The following is a 23,250-nucleotide window of genomic DNA, read 5'->3' on the forward strand; positions in this document are numbered from 1 at the left end:
ATTGAGTCTTTAAATGGTTAAACTGAGAACTTCTACACACAGAGTTCAGTCTATTGATAAAAGAACTTGAAAAGATTCAGGTGTCCTTTTATGAAACTGAGATCAGCAGCGATCCCAAGTCTCACCGCTGATCTCAGCTCATTACCAGTTTATGAAACTGAGATAATCAGTGGAGAACATGTTCTCAGCTGATTATCTCAGAACAGTGAGAATTTGTAACTGACTTCACAGAAACGGCCAGTTTATGAAGGTGCGATCTCAGCTGGCGATCTGTGACAGAATTCTCACTTTCTGATTCACCATTTCAGAAGTGGAGAATCAGAGTGAGAAGCCTGAAACTGGCTGATATTCTGGAGAAAGTACACTCCCCAAAACCAGCAGGATAGGAATTTATAGTGTGTATTATGTATATTATATATATATATATATCAATAAATATCTATTTATCTATATATAGATACATCTATTATATATATTTTTACACATAGAGATATATATATATATATATATATATATATATATATATATATCTCTCTATCTATCTCTATCTATATCTCTATCTATATCTCTATCTATATCTCTATCTATATCTCTATCTATCTATATATATATGTATATATTTTTTTTTAGATGTTCACGTCTCTGGCTGGGTTCACACTTGTGCAATGCGTGAACCAGCGTGATTCCTAAGTGGGTTTTCACATCGCACCTACATTGACATCTGCGCACCACTGCGGGTGTCAATGTAAAGTTAATGACACCCCCAGATTATTTCACAGATCGCAGTGCGAACTATGTAATGGTGCAGGAATTGGATCGCATGGGTGTTCACACCCATGCGATCCGATTCCAGTGCGGACCAAATAAAGGGTCCTGTACCATTTTGGTGCAAATGCAATATGATTTAGGGCCAGTTCCCACTGCTGCGGTGTCAGAGATCGGATGTGATTCGCACCGCACTGCAGTGCAAAATCACATCCGATCTCTGTGCAATGCGATTTCAGCCATACAGATAGTATTGCTAAATTTGCATTGCACTCGGACCAAACTCTTACAGGACCCTTTTTTTGGTCCACAGCAGAATCGGATCGCATGGGTGTTCACACCCATGCGATTCGATTACTGTCCGAGTTTGCAGATCGCACTGCGATATGCGAACTGATTTGGGGGTGTTAACTTTTAGGCCCAGTTCACACTTGTGCGATGCCGGACATCGCACAGGCATCGCATGTAATTCGCAGCACACTGCCATTCACATTACATGCGATGTCTGTGCGTTGCGATATCAGCTGTACAGGTAGTATGGCTGATATCGCACCGCATTCGGTGCAAACACGCACAGGACCCTTTTTTCTGTTCGGACCAGAATCGGATCGCATGTGTGTTCACACATATGCGATCCGATTCATGTCCGGACTGTCAGTTCGCAGTGCGATATGCAAGCTGAACTGGGGGTGTCGTTAACAATGTATTGACACTCCCCAGCATATGGCAGTGTGAACTGACATGCGAGTCGTTGCGATGCGGGAACCCGCAGTGGATTCGCAGTGGTCTCGCATTGCACAAGTTTATCAATTTTTATGTTTATCAATTATGAAATATATTTTATTTTAATTTATTAATAAATATTTATACTTGTATACTTTATTAAAATTATTTTTTTAATGATTATAAATGTATTTTGCATTTATATGAATGGTGTATAGCTGCATTACATATGTGGATTACATTCATTTACTATACACCATTCACATTTAAATAGGGACATGTATGATCTTTAAATATTGATAAAAACAATGTTTTTTTTATAATTAGGTTAATGTATATTGTGTAGGGGGAATTTAACTTTATTATTTTATTAATATGTTGGGGAATAATGTGTGCTGATTTGTGTTAAACTTTTGTATTTTATGGTTCCTCATACTGTAATCCCGCTATATCACACGAGATTACAGTGAGAGGAGCCATTCTCAGGAGTTCCCGGCGTTTGTAGATTGCTCCTCAACTCAACATGAGAAGCGATCTACACACTTTCATAAACAGGCACTCAGAGGAGAGCGATCTCCTCTGAGAATGCCTGAGAACTAAAAAGCGGTATTTTACCGCACTTTCATAAAAGGACACCACAATGTATCTTCTTATCAGACTTGGCAGGCTGCCCAGAGGAGGAGAGAATCCTCTCCACAGATAACTCCAGAAAACTTGCATTGACTTCTATTACAGAAGTCATTTGCAAGTCCCGCTGAAGTTATAATCAGCTTTTTTTATCAGCACAATCGGCCGATGCCGATTAAAGTAAAAAAAGCCAAATATCGGCCAATATATCGGTCGACCTCTAGTTGAGACCCATAAATCGCAGAGTTTTAACCACTTACCAACCGGCCCATAGCCGAATGACAGCTGCAGGGCGGTTGGATAACTCTGGGAGGACGTACTATGACGTCCTCCCAGAATTCCCCTCTCGCGCGCCCCCTGGGGCGCGCCCCCGAACACATCCGTGACCGCCAGGTCCAGAGGACCCGGCGCATCACGGATCCCGGTAAATGGCCGCTGATCGCGGCCGTTTACCATGTGATCGCGCCGTCAAATGACGGCGCGATCACATGTAAACAGACCGGCGTCATCTGATGATGCCGGTTCCTCTCCTCCCCTCCTGTGTACCGATCGGTACACTGTGGAGGAGAGGGAGATGGATGGATGTCTGCAGCGCTGTGGGCTGTATGTGTAGTGCCCACAGCGCTGCACAGAGACATCCAGACATCCATCCATCCATGCTCAGCCATCCCTACTACTATGCAATGCTGTGCAATACTCTGCAATACCCCCACCATACTCCGCAATGCTGTGCAATACTCTGCAATGCCCCCGCAATACTCTGCAATGCCCCCGCAATACTCTGCAATGCCCCCGCAATACTCTGCAATGCCCCCGCAATACTCTGCAATGCCCCCGCAATACTCTGCAATGCCCCCGCAATACTCTGCAATGCCCCCGCAATACTCTGCAATGCCCCCGCAATACTCTGCAATGCTGTGCAAAACTCTGCAATGCCCCCACAATACTCTGCAATGCTGTGCAATACTCTGCAATGCCCCCACAATACTCTGCAATGCCCCACAATACTCTGCAATGCCCCACAATACTCTGCAATGCCCCACAATACTCTGCAATGCCCCCACAATACTCTGCAATGCCCCCACAATACTCTGCAATGCCCCCACAATACTCTGCAATGCTGTGCAATACTCTGCAATGCCCCCACAATACTCTGCAATGCTGTGCAATACTCTGCAATGCTGTGCAATACTCTGCAATGCTGTGCAATACTCTGCAATGCCCCCACAATACTCTGCAATGCCCCCACAATACTCTGCAATGCCCCCACAATACTCTGCAATGCTGTGCAATACTCTGCAATGCCCCCACAATACTCTGCAATGCCCCCCACAATACTCTGCAATGCCCCCCACAATACTCTGCCATGCCCCCGCCATACTCTGCCATGCCCCCGCCATACTCTGCCATGCCCCCGCCATGCCCCCGCCATACCCCTCCATACTCTGCAATACCCCGCAATACCCCGCCATGCTGAGCCATGCTCGGAAGTAGTCGGCCTCTGTATGTGGCCAGGCTGTGGAAGTCTCACACATGTGGTATCGCCGTACTCAGGAGGAGCAGGAGAATCTATTTTGGGGTGTCGTTTTTGGTATGTACATGTTATGTGGTAGAAATATTGTATAAATGGACAACTTTGTGTTAAAAAAAAAAAAAAAAAAGCGTTTTAACCACTTCCTGCCCGCCGGCCGTCATACAACGTCCTTGACTTTGTGCGGGGATATCTGAATGATGGTTGCAGCTACAGGCATCATTCAGATATCAGCTTTTTCAGCCGGCGATTCCCTACACCATGAGAACGATCATAGCAGCTGTTCCACTGCTTGATCGTTCTTACGGGAGGTGAGAGGGGATGTCCCCCCCTCCCGCGCTTCTACCGACTTACCGCTACGATCGAAGTCAGGATCGTTTTTTTTTTTTTTTTTTTTTTTATTTCAGGCTTCCCAGCCTAGAGGTGAGATGTGGGGTCTTATTGACCCCATATCTCACTGTAAAGAGGACCTGTCATGCCATATTCCTATTACAAGGATGTTTATATTCCTTGTAATAGGAATAAAAGTGGTCCAAAATTTTTTTTTTTGGAAAAAAGCATCAAACTAAAATAAATAAAGTAAAATAAACAATAAAAAAAAAAAAAAATTTTTTTAAAGCGCCCCTGTCCCTGTGTGCTCGCATGCAGAAGCCCCGCCCACATATGAAAACGGTGTTCAAACCACACATGTGAGGTATCGCTGCGATCGGTAGAGCGAGAGCAATAATTTTGGCCCTAGACCTCCTCTGTAACTCAAAACATGTAACCAGTAAAAAATTTTAAAGCGTCGCCTATGGGGATTTTTGAGTAGCAAAGTTTGGCGCCATTCCACAAGCGCGTGCAATTTTGAAAGGTGACATGTTGGGTATCTATTTACTCGGCGTAACTTCATCTTTCACATTATGCAAAAACATTAGGCTAACTTTACTGTTTTGGTTTTTGTAAAGCACAAAACAGTTTTTTTTCCAAAAAAAACGCGTTAAAAAAATTGCTGCGCAAATACCGTGCGAGATAAAAAGTTGCAACGACCGCCATTGTATTCTCTAGGGTCTTTGCTAAAAAACATATATAATGTTTTGGGGTTCTATGTAATTTTCTAGCTAATAAATGATGATTTTTACATGTAGGAGAGAAATGTCAGAATTGGCCTGGGTGCTCCAGAACGCCTGAAGGTGCTCCCCTGCATGTTGGGCCTCTGTATGTGGCCACGCTGTGTATAAGTCTCACACATGTGGTATCGCCATACTCAGGAGTAATAGCAGAATGTGTTTTGGGGTGTAATTTGTGGTATGCATAGGCTGTGTGTGAGAAATAACCTGTTAATATGACAATTTTGTGGGAAAAAAAAAAAGTAAAAAAAAAAAACCTTGATTTTGCAAAGAATTGTGGGAAAAAATGACAACTTCAAAAAACTCACCATGCATCTTTCTAAATACCTTGGAATGTCTTCTTTCCAAAAAGGGGTCATTTGGGGGGTATTTGTACTTTTCTGGCATGTTAGGGTCTCAAGAAATTAGATAGGCCGTCAGTACTTCAGGTGTGATCAATTTTCAGATGTTCGCACCATAGCTTTTGGACTCTATAACTTTCACAAAGACCAAATAATATCCACCGATTTGGGTTAATTTTACCAAAGATATGTAGCGGTATAAATTTTGGCCAAAATATATGAAGAAAAATTACTAATTTTCAAAATATTATAACAGAAATGAAGAAAAATGTATTTTTTTTACAGATTTTTCGGTCTTTTTTCTTTTACGGCGCAAAAAATAAAGAACCCAGCGGTGATTAAATACCACCAAAAGAAAGCTCCATTTGTGTGAAAAAAAGGACAAAAATTTCATATAGATACAGTGTTGCATGACTGAGTAATTGTCATTCAAAATGTGAGAGCACCAAAAGCTGAAAATTGGTCTGGTTAGGAAGGGGGTTTAAGTGCCCAGTTGTCAAGTGGTTAATAGATATGAAGGTAGGATTTCTGTATGCTATGGGCCCATGTACACAGCTGCTTTTATATGAGTTAAAGTGTGCTGTGCAAAGATCTGTAAAATCAAAATAGAAAAATTGCACCAGTGTTCAGTAATTTATACCTGTAAGCATTTAAACCAATGCACATGTGCAAATTTATCCTAGGGGAATTGAAGCAACATTTTGTGACTATGTTTATGGAAGCACTTTACTGACCACTGGTGCAAGTTCACAACAGGAGATGCACAGGAAAGCCCTCAGTGTTTCTTTGAATTGGATGAAATCGCACTAGATCGCACCAAATGTACTGTATACACTTTTTTTTTTTTTTTTTAAATCCTCTTTATTGACAAGTTTTGCTGTAGGAGGTACAAAACAGGGCCATTGGGGCGTACCCCGGCCAACTGGCGCACATAGCCACGTGCAGAACAACTCAGTTTGCTCTAAAACTTTACTCAACCCTCAACAGGGCCAGGTAACTATAGAGGATATCTTGCCAGGTCAATCCCCTAAGGTTTCACTTTCCAAAGAATACCCAATCACATCCCAACCACGACACTACCTGCCTGGAGTTTGCATGTTCTCCCTGTGTCTGCGTGGGTTTCCTCCGGGTACTCCGGTTTCCTCCCACACTCCAAAGACATGCTGATAGGCTAATTGGATCTAAATTGTCCCTAGTATGTATGAATGTGAGTTAGGGACCTTAGATTGTAAGCTCCTTGAGGGTTAGGGACTGATGTGAATGTACAATGTATATGTAAATTGACGGCGCTATATAAGTACCTTAAAGGGGTTGTAAAGTTAATTTTTTTTTTTTTTTTTAAATAACAAACATGTTATACTTACCTTCACTGTGCAGCTCGTTCTGCACAGAGTGGCCCCGAACCTGGTCTTCTGGGGTCCCTCGGCGGCTGTTTCAGCTCCTCCCCGCAAGCATTTACCACCTTAATGCGAGCTCCCTCGCACGGTGGTGAGTGCTTGCGGGCGCGCTCCCGTGATACAGCCGGCGGCTATAGCCGCTCGCTGTATCACTCGGCCCCGCCCCCCGGCGCGCCGCGTCATCGGATGTGATTGACAGCAGCGCGAGCCAATGGCTGCGTTGCTTTCAATCCATCCACTGCAGCCAATCAGCGACCAGGCTGAGCTGCAATGAAGATGACGAGGACGAGCAGCGAAGATTCGAGGCGTCAGGTAAGTAAAACGGGGGGCCTGGGGGCGGTGGTACTGTCAAAAGTTTTTTCACCTTAATGCATAGAATGCATTAAGGTGAAAACATTTTTACCTTTAAAACCCCTTTAAATAAATAAATAAAATAAAAATAGAATGCATGGAAAAAAAAAAAAAAAGACACACAACAGCATTTTTGCTTGCACATGATTGGATGATGAAAGTCAGCAGAGTACCCGCTCATTTACTAAGCTCTGGAGCAAGTGCACAGTCGATCAACCCCATTGTCTCCTATAGTCATAGAAAACAATTATTTTCAATGTAAGACAGAATTAAAAAAAAAAAAAAAATCTACTTCATACAGGCAACGCTAATAATATCACATCCCACCAGCAATGAATCTCTTCCAAAGAACAAGCACTTAAAGTCTCTGCTTCATATGGTACAAAATAAACAACGCAGATTGTGAAATAGTAAAGTACTAATAACTCCCATCTATGAATATAACATTTGACAGACATGAGTACTGAGCTGCTGATCAACACAGGAGCAGAGATATCACATCCAGCTCAATCTCCACAATTTTCATGCCATTATCTGCTGCAGCTGTTCCAAGGTAAATTCATTTCTGAAGTGAACTTTTGGCCCCAATTCGATCTAGGGGCCACGGAGGTTCACAAGCTGCCGCTACGGTAAGGTAAGGGGAGCTGATAGATATATGGTGTTCTGAGAACAGAGGCATCCAGCGATATCCTATGGCACTGTAAATGGTATCGCTTAACCCTTTTTGTCTTTCAGGGCCTATTTGCTTACAGAATGCGGTAGGATGACAGCGATGCCTTTGCACTGATCCCCGTGCATTGCACGGCTTGCTATTTTTTTTTTTTTTTTAAAGTAAACTTAAACTTAAAGTGACATTTCATTACATTAGAGGCATGCCGTACCTTTATTCAGCACACACCACTGCAATGGAGAGGTGAGAATAGGCCCGATCTTAAGAGCTTGCAGATCTTTTTGCCTTGTTTTGCAGTGGGATTGTGCCGAGCAAAACTGCCCAGTGCACTACCACCGCAATAATGGTCTAAGCAGGTCCTAAGGACTAATTCCATCCAAATTTAGGCTACAATTACACCTGTGCATTGGGGTTTAAACCAACAACCCTACTGCCAGGCAGAAGGCTTACCACTTGAACTACTTGCGGACCGCCCACCTGCAATGTACTGTGGATGGGCGGCCTGAGCAGGCAAATCAACATACATGTACGCCGCTGCCTGCTTCCGAGTTTTTGGCGCGCAAGTCCTGGCCAATGATCTCTGTACACGCACATGAACTTTAATGGCATCCCAGTCTTAGTTCGTAGGGTTCAATATTGAGTTGGCCCACCCTTTGCAGCTATACCAGCTTCAACTCTTCTGGGAAGGCTGTCCACAAGGTTTAGGAGTGTGTCTGACAGTGTGTTTGACCATTCTTCCAGAAGCGCATTTGTGAGGTCAGGCACTCATGTTGGACGAGAAGGCCTGGCTCGTAGTCTCCACTCTAATTTATTCCAAAGGTGTTCTATTGGGCTGAGGTCAGGACTCTGCGCAGGCCAGTCAAGTTCCTCCAGCCCAAACTCGCTTATCCATGTCTTTATGGACCTTGTTTGTGCACTGATGCGCAGTCATGTTGTAACAGGAAGGGGCCATCCCCAAACTGTTCCCACAAAGTTGGGAGGATGAAATTGTCCAAAATGTCTTGGTATGCTGACGCCTTAAGTGTTCCCTTCACTGGAACTAAGGGGCCAAGAACAACCCCTGGAAAAACGACCCCACACCATAATCCCCCTAATGCGAAGGTGACGTCACTGGAACAAAGGGGCCAAGCTCAACCCCTGAAAAACGACCCCACACCATAATCTTCCTAAGGCGAAGGTGACGTCACTGGAACTAAGGGGCCAAGCTCAACCCCTGAAAAACAATCCCACACTATAATCCCCCATCACTAAATGATTTGGCACAGTGCACAAAGCAAGGTGCATAAAGACACAGATGAGCGAGTTTGGGGTGGAAGAACTTGACTGGCCTGACCTCAACTTGATAGCTAAGCTTTAACTCTCCTGGGAAGGCTGTCCACTAGGTTTAGGAGTGTGTCCATGGGAATGTTTGACCATTCTTTCAGAAGCACATTTGTGAGGTCAGGCATTGATGTTGGACGAGAAGGCCTGACTCGCAGCTCACAAAAAGCTCCCAATTGCTTCTCACGATGATATGAATGTACAATATAGATGTAAAGCACTGCATAAATTGACAGTGTTATACAAGTACCTGTAATAAATAAATATATATCAGTAACTTCAGCTATGCAATACATTAAACACTAGGCCTAGGTTATTGCAGTGTTGGAATATATCCGTTCAATACCATCCACCTCTCGGAAATTCTACAGGCCAGCTCCCTGGGCACCATGTCTGATACACTTTTCAATAGACGTTTCTCTGTGAATATTTTACAAGGTAGGTTCGCCAGGTCTTTCCTCAACCTACCCTAATTGCTCAACTGGAGACCAGCATGCAGAATATGATAACACATGTACACAGCCACATTCGAGGGCCAATTCAGACCGGAGCCGATTAACCTCCCAGCATGTTTTTGGAGTGTGGGAGGAAGTCAGAGCATTCCAGTGTATATACATATACACACACACCATAGGTTTCAAACTGGAATTTCATCCATGGGCTGATTTCACAAAGGCAGGCTAATCAGCGATGGCAATGCGTCACTCATGAGCGATGGTTGGATCTCTGTACACTGTAGTTAGAGCAGTAAATGATGAAATCTGATTTACTGCTATAGGACGTTGCCCTCTGATCTTTGCCTTGTTTAGTTAATCACATTTTACAATACCTGTATTATTACAGGCAGAATTGTACAAAACTGCTGTGAAGGGAAAAAAAACTTTTGACTATAAGAAACGTATACCTGTCATATGAAATAACTAGCACGTACTAGATCAAGCACGCCATGGTGAAAACTTAAAAAAAAAAAAAAAAAAATCAAGCATTTGAAGAAGAATGTAGCTTGTGCACACCTTATACCTCAGCTTCTGGTGCACTTGCCTAGGCGAAGGTGACGTCACCAGGCCTTCTCGGGGGAAGCTGAAGATAGCAAATCCTGCCAGAGTGCACTCCTGCACAAGAGACTTGAGATTGACAGCTTTCCCAAGATCCTGCAATGTGACCCACTAACGTCACCTACAGAATGAGGCCAGAAACCAGGGTTAGTTTATTTATATTTTTTACCATTTTTTTAACAATTTGCAATCACTGACATATGTTGGCAGCTGCACTGACATGTGAACCAACTCCTTGTTGCTATAGCATTGTTAGTTTACTCTTCTCTGTAGGCTTTCTATGAAAACGATGATATTAGGTATCACTGTGCATACCAGAGTGAGAGTAATAATTCTAGGGACATCATTCACTGCCAACTCTAATGAGATAAGCTGTAAAGGCTTTTAGGGCTTGATCACGCATGTGGCCAGGGGTGGTACTAATAGACAACTGAGCTGCAGTTTGACTGCCTTAACCTAAACACAGCAGTCAGACAGGGCTGTACACATGCTGTGGTTGTGATGCCTGCGAAAAAAACATATACCTTCTGTAGTGTTTGGCGGGCAGTACCACCACTGAAGGCAACCCACCATGTGGTTGTAATACAGTGTTGTAGGCTTTTCAAGGTTAAAAACAGGCAGCCACCAGTCAACCGCCCTGTGAAAAGCAATCCACTGCAGATTATTTCATCAGATGGGCAGCAAAGGCTGCTGCCAGCGTTAAAAAGGTGTCAAAGTGGTTGCAAACCCTTATCCAGTGATGAAACAAATCCTTCAACATAAGTTGTACCCATTTACCTGCAGTTTACTCACCTCTACATTCATTCAAAGTGCAGAATTTACACAAAATCTCTCAACATTGAAAAGCAGGGAGCGGGGAGCTGAAGTTACACTCTGCATAGCTCAGTGAAAGCTGATTGGATGGAAAAGACACCCCACTCCTTCACATGGGACATAGGAACAGAGCTGAGTCTGTCAATCAGCTAGAGGTCCCCTTGTTAGAAGGGACTCATGCTGATAACAGAAGATAGAAGCAGCAGACAGAGATGCACTTACTGCTTGCTCTGGACTGAGACAAGTACACATTATAGAGGGATATGATGTGTCCATATTTCATGTCTGAAGTTTACAACCATGTTTGCATTGCCTGAGAACAATCTTGTGTACTGTAGTTCTTTGCCATTTCATGCAATTTAAATTCTTGACATATTTGGTATGTATTTACTCAACGTAACCTCATCTTTATATTTCCCCCCCAAAAAATTGTAATATGTTGTGTTTGTGAGCACTAAAATTATCTGCAGTATTTTTTGGTTTTAGCGAAATGTGGGTTTGATAAACAGTTGCACTATAGATGACATAGAAAAAAAAATTGCAACTACCACTATTTTATTCTTCAGGGTCCCTGCTTATAGAAAATATACACAGCAGAAAATATATAAAGCAGATGTCCAGACTTACCAATCTGTTGTACACTTGTAGTTGAAGGGCAGTAAAAACACACAGACTGAGCTGTGTTTTTACTACCCATTCCCCGAGGCCTTGTTCACATTAGAGTGATGCATTTTTTTTTTAAACATGTTTTTGGAGTGGCACCATTCTTTTGAATGGTCCTCCCTCCACTCCAAAACCACGCCAAAGAAGCTCATGTACCAAATTTTGCATTGAGCTGCGCGCGTTTTATCGTGCAGAACATGCGTGACTGCTACCTGCGTTTTTGGGGTGCCATTAAGAAAGGATGTTACTGTAAGCGCATTGCGCATTTTTCGCACATTTGCGGAAATGCAGGCAGAGACCTGCATTTCTGCTACGCCCAGATGCGAATGGAGCCTAAGCTGAAAAGGCAGTTGTATGGAGGTACACACATACCGTTGCCCCATCGCAACTTCCTTGCACGTGGTTGTGGCAGAGTGTCATGGGCTTTCAGCCCTCGTTTACATTGGAGTGACAGGTCAAATCTCATGACAAGTCACGCCCTATTGTCAGCACTCGCACTGCTCAAATCAATGCAATACCGACTTTGTGGTGAAGTCACACAATTTCAAAGCCGTAGTCAATGTGAATGAGGGCTTCGAAGTTTAAGGCTGGGTTTACACTGAAGAACGGAGCAGTTCACAGCAGGAGTCGGGTGCGTCCCCGTTCACCGTTTTACGTCTGATTTCAGTCCGACTTTTTGGCTGAATTCAAACCTGAAATGCACCAAAAGACGCACAGGGCCCCTGTGCAATTCGCACCGGAGCCGCTGCGGAGATACGTGAACTGGCTCCATAGAGAGCTGGTCACAATCTCCTGCTGTGCGAATTGGATGTGGCGGAAATACACATCCAATTCGCACTAGTGTGAATCCAGCCTAATACAGGCAATGAGGAGGCAGCATAATGCCACATCACCTCCTGTCAAACACCCTTTAAAAAGTGACCCACAGTGGATCGCTCTATAAAGCGCAATGCTAGTGTAAATAAGCCCTTAAGCGTTGAAAAGGGAAGCTAGAAGCTGATTGGTGGCTATGCACAGCTTATCCAAATACTGTCTCCTCCACTCTTAGTAAATTCCCATCATAATATTTTAAATTTTTGGGAGGGGGGGGGGGGGGGTCTGTGATCTTCAGGCCTAAAATGTTCATTCAAACATGTATGCAAAAAAACGAAAAACAAAAAAACAACACTCTGGTAGCAAAAGTGCGATAGAACACGCATTTTATTATGTTGCATTAAGGCAGCTGATTCATTTAAATGGAAAACGGAAAAGCTGTGCGGTACATCTTTGGCAGCACACCGCAACAAACACCCAGTGGCATGGCGCCAACGCATGCATTGTCACAGTGCAATAGTGTGAATGAGCCCTACAGGTTTTATTCTTTCCTAGTTTTACTGCGTTTTTTATTAAGCGAGTGGGGGGCCAGCAATATCAGTAGCCCTCGCATTTTGACGCAACATCTGTTTTAATAAAAGAAAAATATGCTAACGAAACGCCAACACATATACAGTACTTTATACCCCAGCGTTGTCTAAGGCAGAACGAGTTGTAAAAACGCGCTTACCAGGCTTGACGGTCTTTAGACGGATGGGCTCCCTGAAGTGTCTGATCACGGCCAGCGTATCTCGATGCGTAAGTCCGCTGACCGGCGTGCCATTCACCTCCAACAGTACATCTCCTTGGTTGGGCACCTTGCCGGCGATGTAGCTGGCCGCATCCTCCCGTAGGCGGCCCAAATAAGGGAACTCTCCGTGTTCAGCGCCCCCGCGGATCTCCAGAAGCACGCTGGGGTCGCCCCCCAATCCAGACAAGCCGCATTCCTGCACTTTACTCAGCCAGTGCTTCTTCTTTTTCAGGGTCTTGGACATGGTGCCTCATACGGGAAAACCAGGACTGAGCCTCCCAACGACAGAACAGGGACACCGACTATTAAAAAAAAAAGAAAAAAAAAAAACTTCCAGCCAATGACAAATCAAATATCCAAAAAAAGTGACTCAATGAGAGGAATGCTCCAATCAGTGACAGCGCTCGGATTGGGTACACATAAGGCGTAATCTATGACAGGCAGCTGTCACAACATCTTGATCATGTAAACAAATCACAATACAAATGTAGCAGCAAAAAGCAAAAGATCTGAAAGACGTGAGATCAAACCAGCTGTAACCGATCAATGTCTGCGCTGACAGCGATAAAACGCCAATCCAATCAATGCATCCCAATTGGAGGGATCTGATGGAGAATGACACATGGGTCATCCAAAGCTGAGGACTACTCCTAGGACAGATGTGCAGGTAAACAAGGCAATCTATACACACATCTCCATAGATGGTCCAGGGAGGGGGGTACTCAGCATGAACACACCACCAACACACCACATTTCACCTTCTAAGACACAACTGTCACATCTCTAGGAACTTATACAACGGATCTCCCACATTCCAGCCATAGGGATCAGATGACAGGCTGCTGGTCATGCACCAATCATACAAGTCAGTGGGATCGTGCTGGTCCGAAGAGCTGACAATCAGTTCTATAGAATGGCACAGTCATGGGGTGTCCTCCCGGCTGTCACACCGCAAAGTTGTACAGGAGAAGTTAGCCAGGGATGTTATTGGGGGGGGAGTGTGCCAGGAAGCAGCTCTAGACCCGAGCACATGGAGTCCTGGGATATCAGAGGAGCGGAGGAGAAGTAGATATTCTCTCGGAATCCCCGGCTCTGCTGCGATCCTACCACCGCCCGCTGCAATTCCTGCCCGGATGGTGCCTCTACGGCGACTAACAAGAGACTGCGAGCTACGGAGAGTGCGCAACCCACAACCGGCCAAGCCACACCCTCCTCCCGGCTAGCCCCGCCCCGCCGCCTGGAACGTTTATGTTTTTCTTGTTCTAACCGCGCCCCCTCCTCCCGCCCACATTCTTTGTCCCGACACGCCCACTTCTCGGGCGCTCGTACACTTCCCATCTTCCCTTAATGACGTCAGGGGCTGTGCAAGGTCGCCAGGTAGTGAGATATTGTTAAACGATGGGGGGCGGGGCCGGGGACTCACACTTACCGTCTCCAAGGTTTAGCGTTCTAACCACGCCCCTCTATTCCTATTATTTTTTCCCGATGGGTGGGAACCTTTGGCGTGACGTCAAGGAGCCGGTTCCGCCTACGTGGAGAAGTCCGAGGAGTGTTTGCTTTGTGGTTTTTGTCGGCGGTGTAGTGACTGAGGCGCCTCAACAGGCTGCACTGGCTTCTTCACGGGGTCCCAAGTAGACTAGGGAATGGGCCTTGGTTCCAGCTGTATTGTTACATGGCTGCCCAGGTCTGGGGGAAGGAAGAGGTTAATATGTCTTACCTCATCACCTTCTCAGGCTTTTTCTGGGGTCCAGCCTCCCCCCCCCCCGATATAAAAGAGAAAGCGGGCAGCTTGCTGAGACCTGTGCTCCACCTCAGGAGCGACAACTTTTCGGGACACATGACCATGGACATCTCTACTCAAGTTCTTCTCATATTCCCTTTAAATAGACTATCCCCCCTTCAGTCCATCACGAATGCTGCTGCCAGACTCATCCACCTTACAAACTGCTCAGTGTCTGCTACACCTCTCTGCCAATCCCTCCATTGGCTACCACTCGCCCAACAAATTAAATTCAAAATACTAACAATAAGTTACAAAGCCATCCACAACTCTGCCCCCAGCTACATCACTAACCTAGTCTCAAAATACCAACCTAATCACCCTCTTTGTTCCTCCCAAGACCTCCTGCTCTCTAGCTCCCTCATCACCTCCTCCCATATCCGTCCCCGGACTTCTCCCGAGCCTCGCCCATACTCTGGAATTCCCTACCTCAATCTGTCAGACTGTCTCCAAATGTATCCACTTTTAGGCGATCCCTGAAAACTTTCCTCTTCAGAGAAGCCTATCCTGCCTCCATCTAACAACTGCACTATTTTCTCCAATAGCTCATCCCCCACAGTTATTACACTTTTGTATAACTTGACCCTCCCTACTAGATTGTAAGCTCTAACGAGCAGAGCCCTCTGATTCCTCCTGTATTGTTGTAAAGCACTGCGTAAACTGTCGACGCTATATAAATCCTGTATAATAATATTGGACTTTTCCCACAAGGACTTCACCTTTGTACATACATCGGGGGGGGGGGGGGGCAGCCACAGTTAGGTGTAGTTAGGAAAAAGACCCTTAACCACTTGCCCACAGGGCACTTTCACCCCTTTCTGCCCGGGACAATTTTCATCTTTCAGAGCTATTGCACTTTGAATGACAATTGAGCCGTCGTGCAACGCTGTACCCATATGACATTTTTATACATTTTTTTGAGACAGACAGAGCTTTCTTTTGGTGGTAGACTTAAGGACCAGAAGATTTTCCCCCTTAATGACCAGGCCAGGTATGGCACTGCGTCACTTTAACTGACAACTGTGCAGTTGGGTGACGCTGTACCCAAATAAAATTGATGTCCTTTTTTCCCCACAAATAGAGCTTTCTTTTGGTGGTATTTGATCATCTCTGCGGTTTTTATTTTTTGTGCTATAAGAAAACCAAAAAACGTACATTTTGGAAATAAAGCAATATTTTTTACTTTTTGTCCAAAAAAAAAAATTAAAAATGTCTTCATTAGTTTAGGCCGATATGTATTCTTCTACATATTTTTGGTAAACAAATCGCAATAAGTGTATATTGATTGGTTTGCACAAAAGTTATAGCGTCTACAAAATAGGGGATAGATTTATCCACATTTTTATCATTATTTTTTTACTAGTAATGGCGGTGACCAGCGATTTTTAGCATGACTGCGACATTGCGATGTGACAGATCGGACACTTTTTTGGGACCAGTGACATTTATACAGCGATCAGTGCTATAAAAATGCACTGATTACTGTATAAATTACACTGGCAGGGAAGGGGTTAACACTAGTGGTAAGCAAGGGGTTAAATGTGTTGCCTAGGGAGGTGTTTCTAACTGTGGGGGGATGGGACTGACTGGGAGTATAGAGAGATCGCTGTTCCTAATCACTAGGAACAGACGATCAATCTGTACTTCCTTGACAGAACAAGGATCTGTTTGTTTACATTGATAGATCCTGGTTCTGGATCTCTGTGGAGTGATCGTGGTTGGCTGGCGGACATCGCGACCGCCGGCCATGTGCATCAGCTCCTGTTATAGCTTTAAAACGGACCGACATACAGCTACGGTGAATCGCGGGAACAAGCCGACCTGTCACAAGTATAATGACAGTGGCTGGTCTGCAAGTGGTTAATCACCGCTGTTTTTTTTTCTTTTTTTTGCAAAATAAATAAAAAAAGACCAAAACTTTTGAAAGTTGATAGTTTCAGCTATATCATTTTGTAAATAAGTCCTTCACTGATGGGCACTGATGAGGGTGCACTAATATGCAGCACTGATGGGCGGTGTGACGGGAGTCACTTTGGGCGGATTGGTTTGTGGAACCCAGCTTACCTTAGAGAGCTCTGGAAACTCCTTGTCCAGCTCCCCCGGCCCCTCCTATGTGTAAGTCATCTGTGTCTATTAGGGGCACAGGGTGACCGAGTACACCAGTCAGGTCTGTTTATCTCAACTCATCGTATAACCACACCAGACTCAAATGTTTGTGTTACCCCTGTTATCCAGGGTCTTATATGTGTGGTTTGTGTTGAAAGAATGAAGGGGCTCTTTCACTTTGGACAGTAATATTTCTGAACAATGTCCCTCAAGAAATATATGAAGATTAATGAATTCCACCTTTCCGACTGCTGGAATATTGTATGAGCTTGGTCTCATAAACTGTTCTAAAATTTTTACCAAATTGTTTGAGGTGTGGCTTTATCCCATTGTTCTATTGTTTCTGTCTGCCTTGGGAGCAACCTATTATGGGATGTATATGTGTTTCTAGCATGTAGACCGGGGCAGGGTGGAGGGAGGGGGGAATTCATCCCAACAGCCCTCCCTGCTGATAAGACGGTCTTCTGATGAGAAGTTTGAATACACCTGTGTCTCTTGTTACTGAATCCTGTGTCATTATGCAAAGAAGGGGGGATGGTCCTCTGAGTGTATATCTCTTTGCCTGTGTTTGAATAAACAGTCTTATATTTTCCACCCTACATTGCTGTCTTAACAGGAGACTGGGTGGGCTAGGGGACCTTGGATCGTGCTGGTACCGGACAAAGGAAGCATATACGGTGGACAAACTCTTCTTGAGTACGGGGGTTCGTTACAGGTGGCACTGATGAGCAGGCACTGATTGGCATCACAAAAAAAACAACACACTACTGCGCTAGAGTCAGCTGACTGTGTAGTGTCACAGTTGCCTGGTAAAATTGTGGATAATCTCTTAAGCTTTTCTGATATATCAAATACTTATGTTATGCAATGAAATGCAAATTATTTACTTAAAAATCATACAATGTGATTTTCTGGATTTTGGTTTTAGATTCTGTCACAGTTGAAGAGTACCTATGATAAAAATTACAGACCTCTACATGCTTTGTAAGTAGGAAAACCTGCAAAATCGGCAGTGTATCAAATACTTGTTCTCACTACTGTACATGCCCCTGTCCTCCTCCGTGATTTCCATAGACGTTTTCCCCTCAAGCCTGATGGTCATCCAAGGAGGAGGGGTCATTGCGGAGAGGGTAATGTCAGGGCTGGGCTCAGCCCCTCCTTCCTCTGAGCTGGCCGCTCAGCTGTCGGCTAATTGCCAGCTCCTATCTCTCCACAGTGACTCACCTGTTGATAATATCCTGCTCGTCCGGTCCTGCCTACTTAAGCCGTCCAGCCCAGATGATCTCTGCCTTCGCCTTGGTCAACATCACCGAGACTATCTCCTGCATTCTTGTTAAAGACTTGCTTGGCTGACCTTCCTTCTGTCCCCAGATCCTGCTTGACACTATGGTGATCTCTAAATTCCTGTCTTTCTGGCTTGTCTGACTACCCGTTCCGGTTACCGAACTTTGGCTATGTTTTGAATATGTTTTTTCTATTTACTTTGATTATTAAACAAGTGTGATTTAACTGTACTTCTGTCTCGCTCTGATTAATGGTTTCTGACAGTATAATGCTTTGGGTAACAGGCTGGAATTAGCTCTCGGTCTACTGTAATGGTTTGGGGGGCAGGAGGTACTGTTTGGCAAAAGGAAGCACCTAATCGGGGTGTCAAGTGGTTCTGTCACACTCTTGTACTTCCTGGCCAGTGAACATGGCATTCCTGGGGACAGCCACATATCAGTAGGCTTGGCTTACAGGAACTGGGACTGCTATAGGTGACACTACACTATGCTATATTCCCTGTCCAATTGTATAGAGATAATCGTTTAACCATTGCCGCCCCCCATATAGCAATATGACGTTGGCAAAGTGGATGTGTTATCCTGACTGGACATCATATGACATCTTTCAGAATAACAAGCCGCCGCTCTCCCCCGGGGGCGTGCATCACGGCGATCGTTGTTGCAGTGTGTCAGTCTGACACACCGCAACACCAATCTAGGTAAAGAGTCTCTGACAGAGACTCTTCACCACGTCATTAGCCGTGTCCAATCATGGCTGATCACAGTGTAAACAGGAAGAGCCGTTGATCGGCTTTTCCTCACTCGCGTCAGTCAGACGCGAGTGGAGGAGAGCTTATCAGCTGCTCCTCTGACAGGGGGGGTCTGTGCTGATTATCAGCGCAGGCCCCCCCGAGAATGCCCACACTGGACCACCAGGGACGCCACCAGGACCACCAGGGATGCCCACCACTAGTCATTACTAGGGATGAGCCGAACACCCCCCGGTTCGGTTCGCACCAGAACCTGCGAACGGACCGAAAGTTCGCACGAACGTTAGAACCCCATTGACGTCTATGGGACTCGAACGTTCGAAATCAAAAGTGCTCATTTTAAAAACTAATTTGCATGGTATTGTCCTAAAAAGGGTTTGGGGACCCGGGTCCTACCCCAGGGGACATGTATCAATGCAAAAAAAACTTTTAAAAACGGCCGTTTTTTCGGGAGCAGTGATTTTAATGATGCTTAAAGTAAAAAAAAAAAAAGTTAAATATTCCTTTAAATATCGTACCTGAGGGGTGTCTATAGTATGCCTGTAAAGTGACGCGTGTTTCCCGTGTTTAGAACAGTCCCTGCACCAAATGTCATTTTTAAAGGAAAAAATCTCATTTAAAACTGCTTGCGGGTTTAACCACTTGAGCCCCGGACCATTATGCTGCCTAAGGACCAGAGGTCTTTTTCCAATTTGGCACTGCGTCGCTTTAACTGCTAATTGCGCGGTCATGCAATGCTGTACCCAAACGAAATTTGCGTCCTTTTCTTCCCACAAATAGAGCTTTCTTTTGATGGTATTTGATCACCTCTGCAGTTTTTATTTTTTGCGCTATAAACAGAAAAAGACCGAAAATTTTGAAAAAAAATTATATTTTCTACTTTTTGTTATAAAAAAAATCCAATAAACTAAATTTTAGTCATACATTTAGGCCAAAATGTATTCGGCCACATGTCTTTGGTAAAAAAAATGTCAATAAGCATATATTTATTGGTTTGCGCAAAAGTTATAGCGTCTACAAACTAGGGTACATTTTCTGTAATTTACACAGCTTTTAGTTTATGACTGCCTATGTCATTTCTTGAGGTGCTAAAATGGCAGGGCAGTACAAAACCCCCCAAATGACCCCATTTTGGAAAGTAGACACCCCAAGGAAATTGCTGAGAGGCATGTTGAACCCATTGAATATTTTTTTTTTTTGTCCCAAGTGATTGAATAATGACAAAAAAAAAAAAAAATATTTACAAAAAGTTGTCACTAAATGATATATTGCTCACACAGGCCATGGGCCTATGTGGAATTGCACCCCAAAATACATTCAGCTGCTTCTCCTGAGTATGGGGATACCACATGTGTGGGACTTTTTGGGAGCTTAGCCGCGTACGGGGCCCCGAAAACCAAGCACCGCCTTCAGGATTTCTAAGGGTGTAAATTTTTGATTTCACTCTTCACTGCCTATCACAGTTTCGGAGGCCATGGAATGCCCAGGTGGCACAAAACCCCCCCAAATGACCCCATTTTGGAAAGTAGACACCCCAAGCTATTTGCTGAGAGGCATGGTGAGTATTTTGCAGCTCTCATTTGTTTTTGAAAATGAAGAAAGACAAGAAAAAACTTTTTTTTTTTTCTTTTTTCAATTTTCAAAACTTTGTGACAAAAAGTGAGGTCTGCAAAATACTCACTATACCTCTCAGCAAATAGCTTTGGGTGTCTACTTTCCAAAATGGGGTCATTTGGGGGGGTTTTGTGCCACCTGGGCTTTCCATGGCCTCCGAAACTGTGATAGGCATTACTACCTCACATGCATGGTGCAATTGCTGTTTACGTTTGACGACAGACCGCCGCTTGCGTTCGCCTTAGCGCGAGAGCAGGGGGCGACAGGGGTGCTTTTTTTTTTTTTTCTTTATTATTTTTTTGCTTTTTTATCTTATTTTTAAACTGTTCCTTTCATTTTTTTTTTTTTTTAATCATTTTTATTGTTATCTCGGGGAATGTAAATATCCCCTATGATAGCAATAGGTAGTGACAGGTACTCTTTTTTGAAAAAATTGGGGTCTATTAGACCCTAGATCTCTCCTCTGCCCTCAAAGCATCTGATAACACCAAGATTGGTGTGATAAAATGCTTCCCCAATTTCCCAATGGCGCTATTTACATCCGGCGAAATCTAAGTCATAAAATGCTCGTAGCTTCCGGTTTCTTAGGCCATAGAGATGTTTGGAGCCACTCTGGTCTCTAATCAGCTCTATGGTCAGCTGGCTGAATCACCGGCTGCATTCTCAGGTTCCCTGTTGAGACAGGAGAGCCAGAGAAAAACACGGAAGACGGTGGGGGGGGAGGGGGGCTTTCCCTCCCACGGCTTGTAAAAGCAGTCTAGAGGCTAATTAGCCACTAGGATTGCTTTTACATGAAAGCCGACCGCTGGCTGAAAAGAATGATACCAAGATGATACCTAAACCTGCAGGCATCATTCTGGTATAACCATTCAAAGTCGTGAATGGCGTACCTGAAGACAAAAAAATGGTTAACAATAAAGCACAGTAAACGGTAAAGTATAAAAAATTGCATACCTGAAAAGCAAACATGATAAAACATAATAACAATAAAACATTGCAGAATAGAATACAGTAAAAAAGAGCAGAACAAGAGAGAGAGAATAGAGAGAGAGAGAACAATAAAACGACAACTATTTTTTTTTATTTTATATATATTTTTTTTTTTTTACACTTTTTTTGTAACTAACTTTTATAACTGTAACCGGTTCCAGGTTTGGGTCTCTCAAAATGCGATGGCATCTTGGGAGATCCTGTGAAAGTGTGCCTAGTCTGTGCAATGCTGTACCCTACGCTAATACTCAACTAATGAATGGTAGCGTTCAAAACATTCACCAATGCAAAGACCAGGATTGTCAGGACAGGAGGGACAATAATAGCGGGTGTCACGCCTATATTCGCGCTTGCTGCAGACACGACATCTTTTTTGGGGGTTCGTTGGGTAGGGGTACTCGGGAGGACATAAAGAAAATGCCTCTCATGCAGCCGACTGCATTTGGTTGGGGATGTGAATGGGGGAAGTACGGGCGCTGCAGAAGTGGTGGGTTCCCAATTAGGATTGGCGAATGCAGCAGGAAGGGCACTATGGGCACGACGGGCCTGTGTTTGTCTTCTTGGTGGCAGCGGGACACTACTTGTGCTTGCCACCTCACCAGCTTGAACTGCACTTATGGGACTCGCCACGTCACCAAGTGTTACTGCAGTGCTGGTTTGACTACGACCGGGGTGTACTAGGCCGCTGGCGCTTGCCAGTTCAATAAAAAGCTACCAAAAAAACTGTTAGCGATCGCAGGGATCAGGCCTGACTCTGCGAACGCTGCAGTTATGCGTTAAGTGTTTTGTAAGTGACAGTGATCGATCGATACTGCACTTGGGTGGGCTGGGCCGGGCGGAGGGGCAAAATGCAGGTGCTAGCAGGTATCTGGGCTGATCCCGCTAACACTGCGTTTTTGGGAACCCTAAACTGCTGGGGACACCAGTATAGATCTGATCGGATCAGATATTGATCCGTTCAGATACTATACCACTAAGGCTCCATTCACACTAGCGCGTTTTTTGATGCATTTTGCATTTTGCAGAAATGCATGGGAATTTTTTAACATGGGTTCCTATGGAACATGTTCACATCAATGCTTTTTTGTATCTCTGCGTTTTTGGAAAGGGTCGGGGACTTTTTTTCATGCAAAAAGCAGCGTTTTGCATGTAATGGATTTCAATGGACAAGCATCAAAAACGCAAGTGCACCGTTTTTGCAGCGTTTTTGCAGCGTTTTTGGTGCGTTTTTGGTGCGTTTTTGCCGTTTTTTTTTTTTTATTTATTTTTTTTTGTAATTTTTTTTTAAGACTGTAAAAAAAAATGAAAAAAAAAAAACGCAAAACGCAAATCGCGGCAAAAACGCGGCAAAAACGCCGCAAAAACGCTACAAAAACGCTGCTCAAAAACGTGCCAAGCATGAAAAAAAAACCTCCAAAAACGCTCAAAAGCAACATGCATAGGTGTGAATCGAGCCTAAGGGAGGTGTACGGTGCGTGCGTGGGTGTTAGTGGTACTGGCGCTAATCTGACGCTGCTTGGGGCTGGTGCTTGCCAGTTCACCAAAATACTACCAAAAAAACTGTTAGCGATCGCAGGGATCAGGCCTGACTCTGCGAACGCTGCAGTTATGCATTTAGTGTTTTGTAAGTGTTAGTGATCGATCGATACTGCACTTGGGTGGGCTGGGCTGGGCTGGGCCGGGCGGAGGGGCAAAACGCAGGTGCTAGCAGGTATCTGGGCTGATCCCGCTAACACTGCGTTTTTGGGAACCCTAAA

At 44.4% G+C, this 23,250-nt stretch overlaps 1 protein-coding gene and 1 long non-coding RNA gene across 4 annotated transcripts in view; one reads left to right on the forward strand and one right to left on the reverse strand.

Moving 5' to 3' along the window:
• Positions 1-14,148, reverse strand: part of MAGI3 (membrane associated guanylate kinase, WW and PDZ domain containing 3) — a 548,042-nt gene extending 533,894 nt beyond the window's left edge. For 2 of the 3 annotated variants that reach the window (XM_073615714.1, XM_073615713.1), the window contains exon 1: positions 12,909-14,141. In XM_073615714.1, coding sequence (XP_073471815.1) covers positions 12,909-13,212 — 304 coding nt within the window. In that variant the 5' untranslated portion in view covers positions 13,213-14,141. Of the gene's footprint in view, positions 1-12,908 lie in introns of all 3 variants that reach the window. The other variant, XM_073615715.1, reaches the window with a different exon arrangement.
• A 116-nt stretch (positions 14,149-14,264) lies between these two features.
• On the forward strand, positions 14,265-18,368 carry LOC141129978 (uncharacterized). Its single transcript, XR_012241931.1, has 2 exons — positions 14,265-14,345; positions 17,783-18,368. It is a non-coding gene; the product is annotated as an uncharacterized lncRNA (long non-coding RNA).
• The last annotated feature ends 4,882 nt before the right edge of the window (positions 18,369-23,250 follow it).

The sequence above is a fragment of the Aquarana catesbeiana genome, linkage group LG02 (genome assembly GCF_042186555.1).
Source record: "Aquarana catesbeiana isolate 2022-GZ linkage group LG02, ASM4218655v1, whole genome shotgun sequence".
In the NCBI taxonomy this organism is placed as follows: domain Eukaryota; kingdom Metazoa; phylum Chordata; class Amphibia; order Anura; family Ranidae; genus Aquarana; species Aquarana catesbeiana.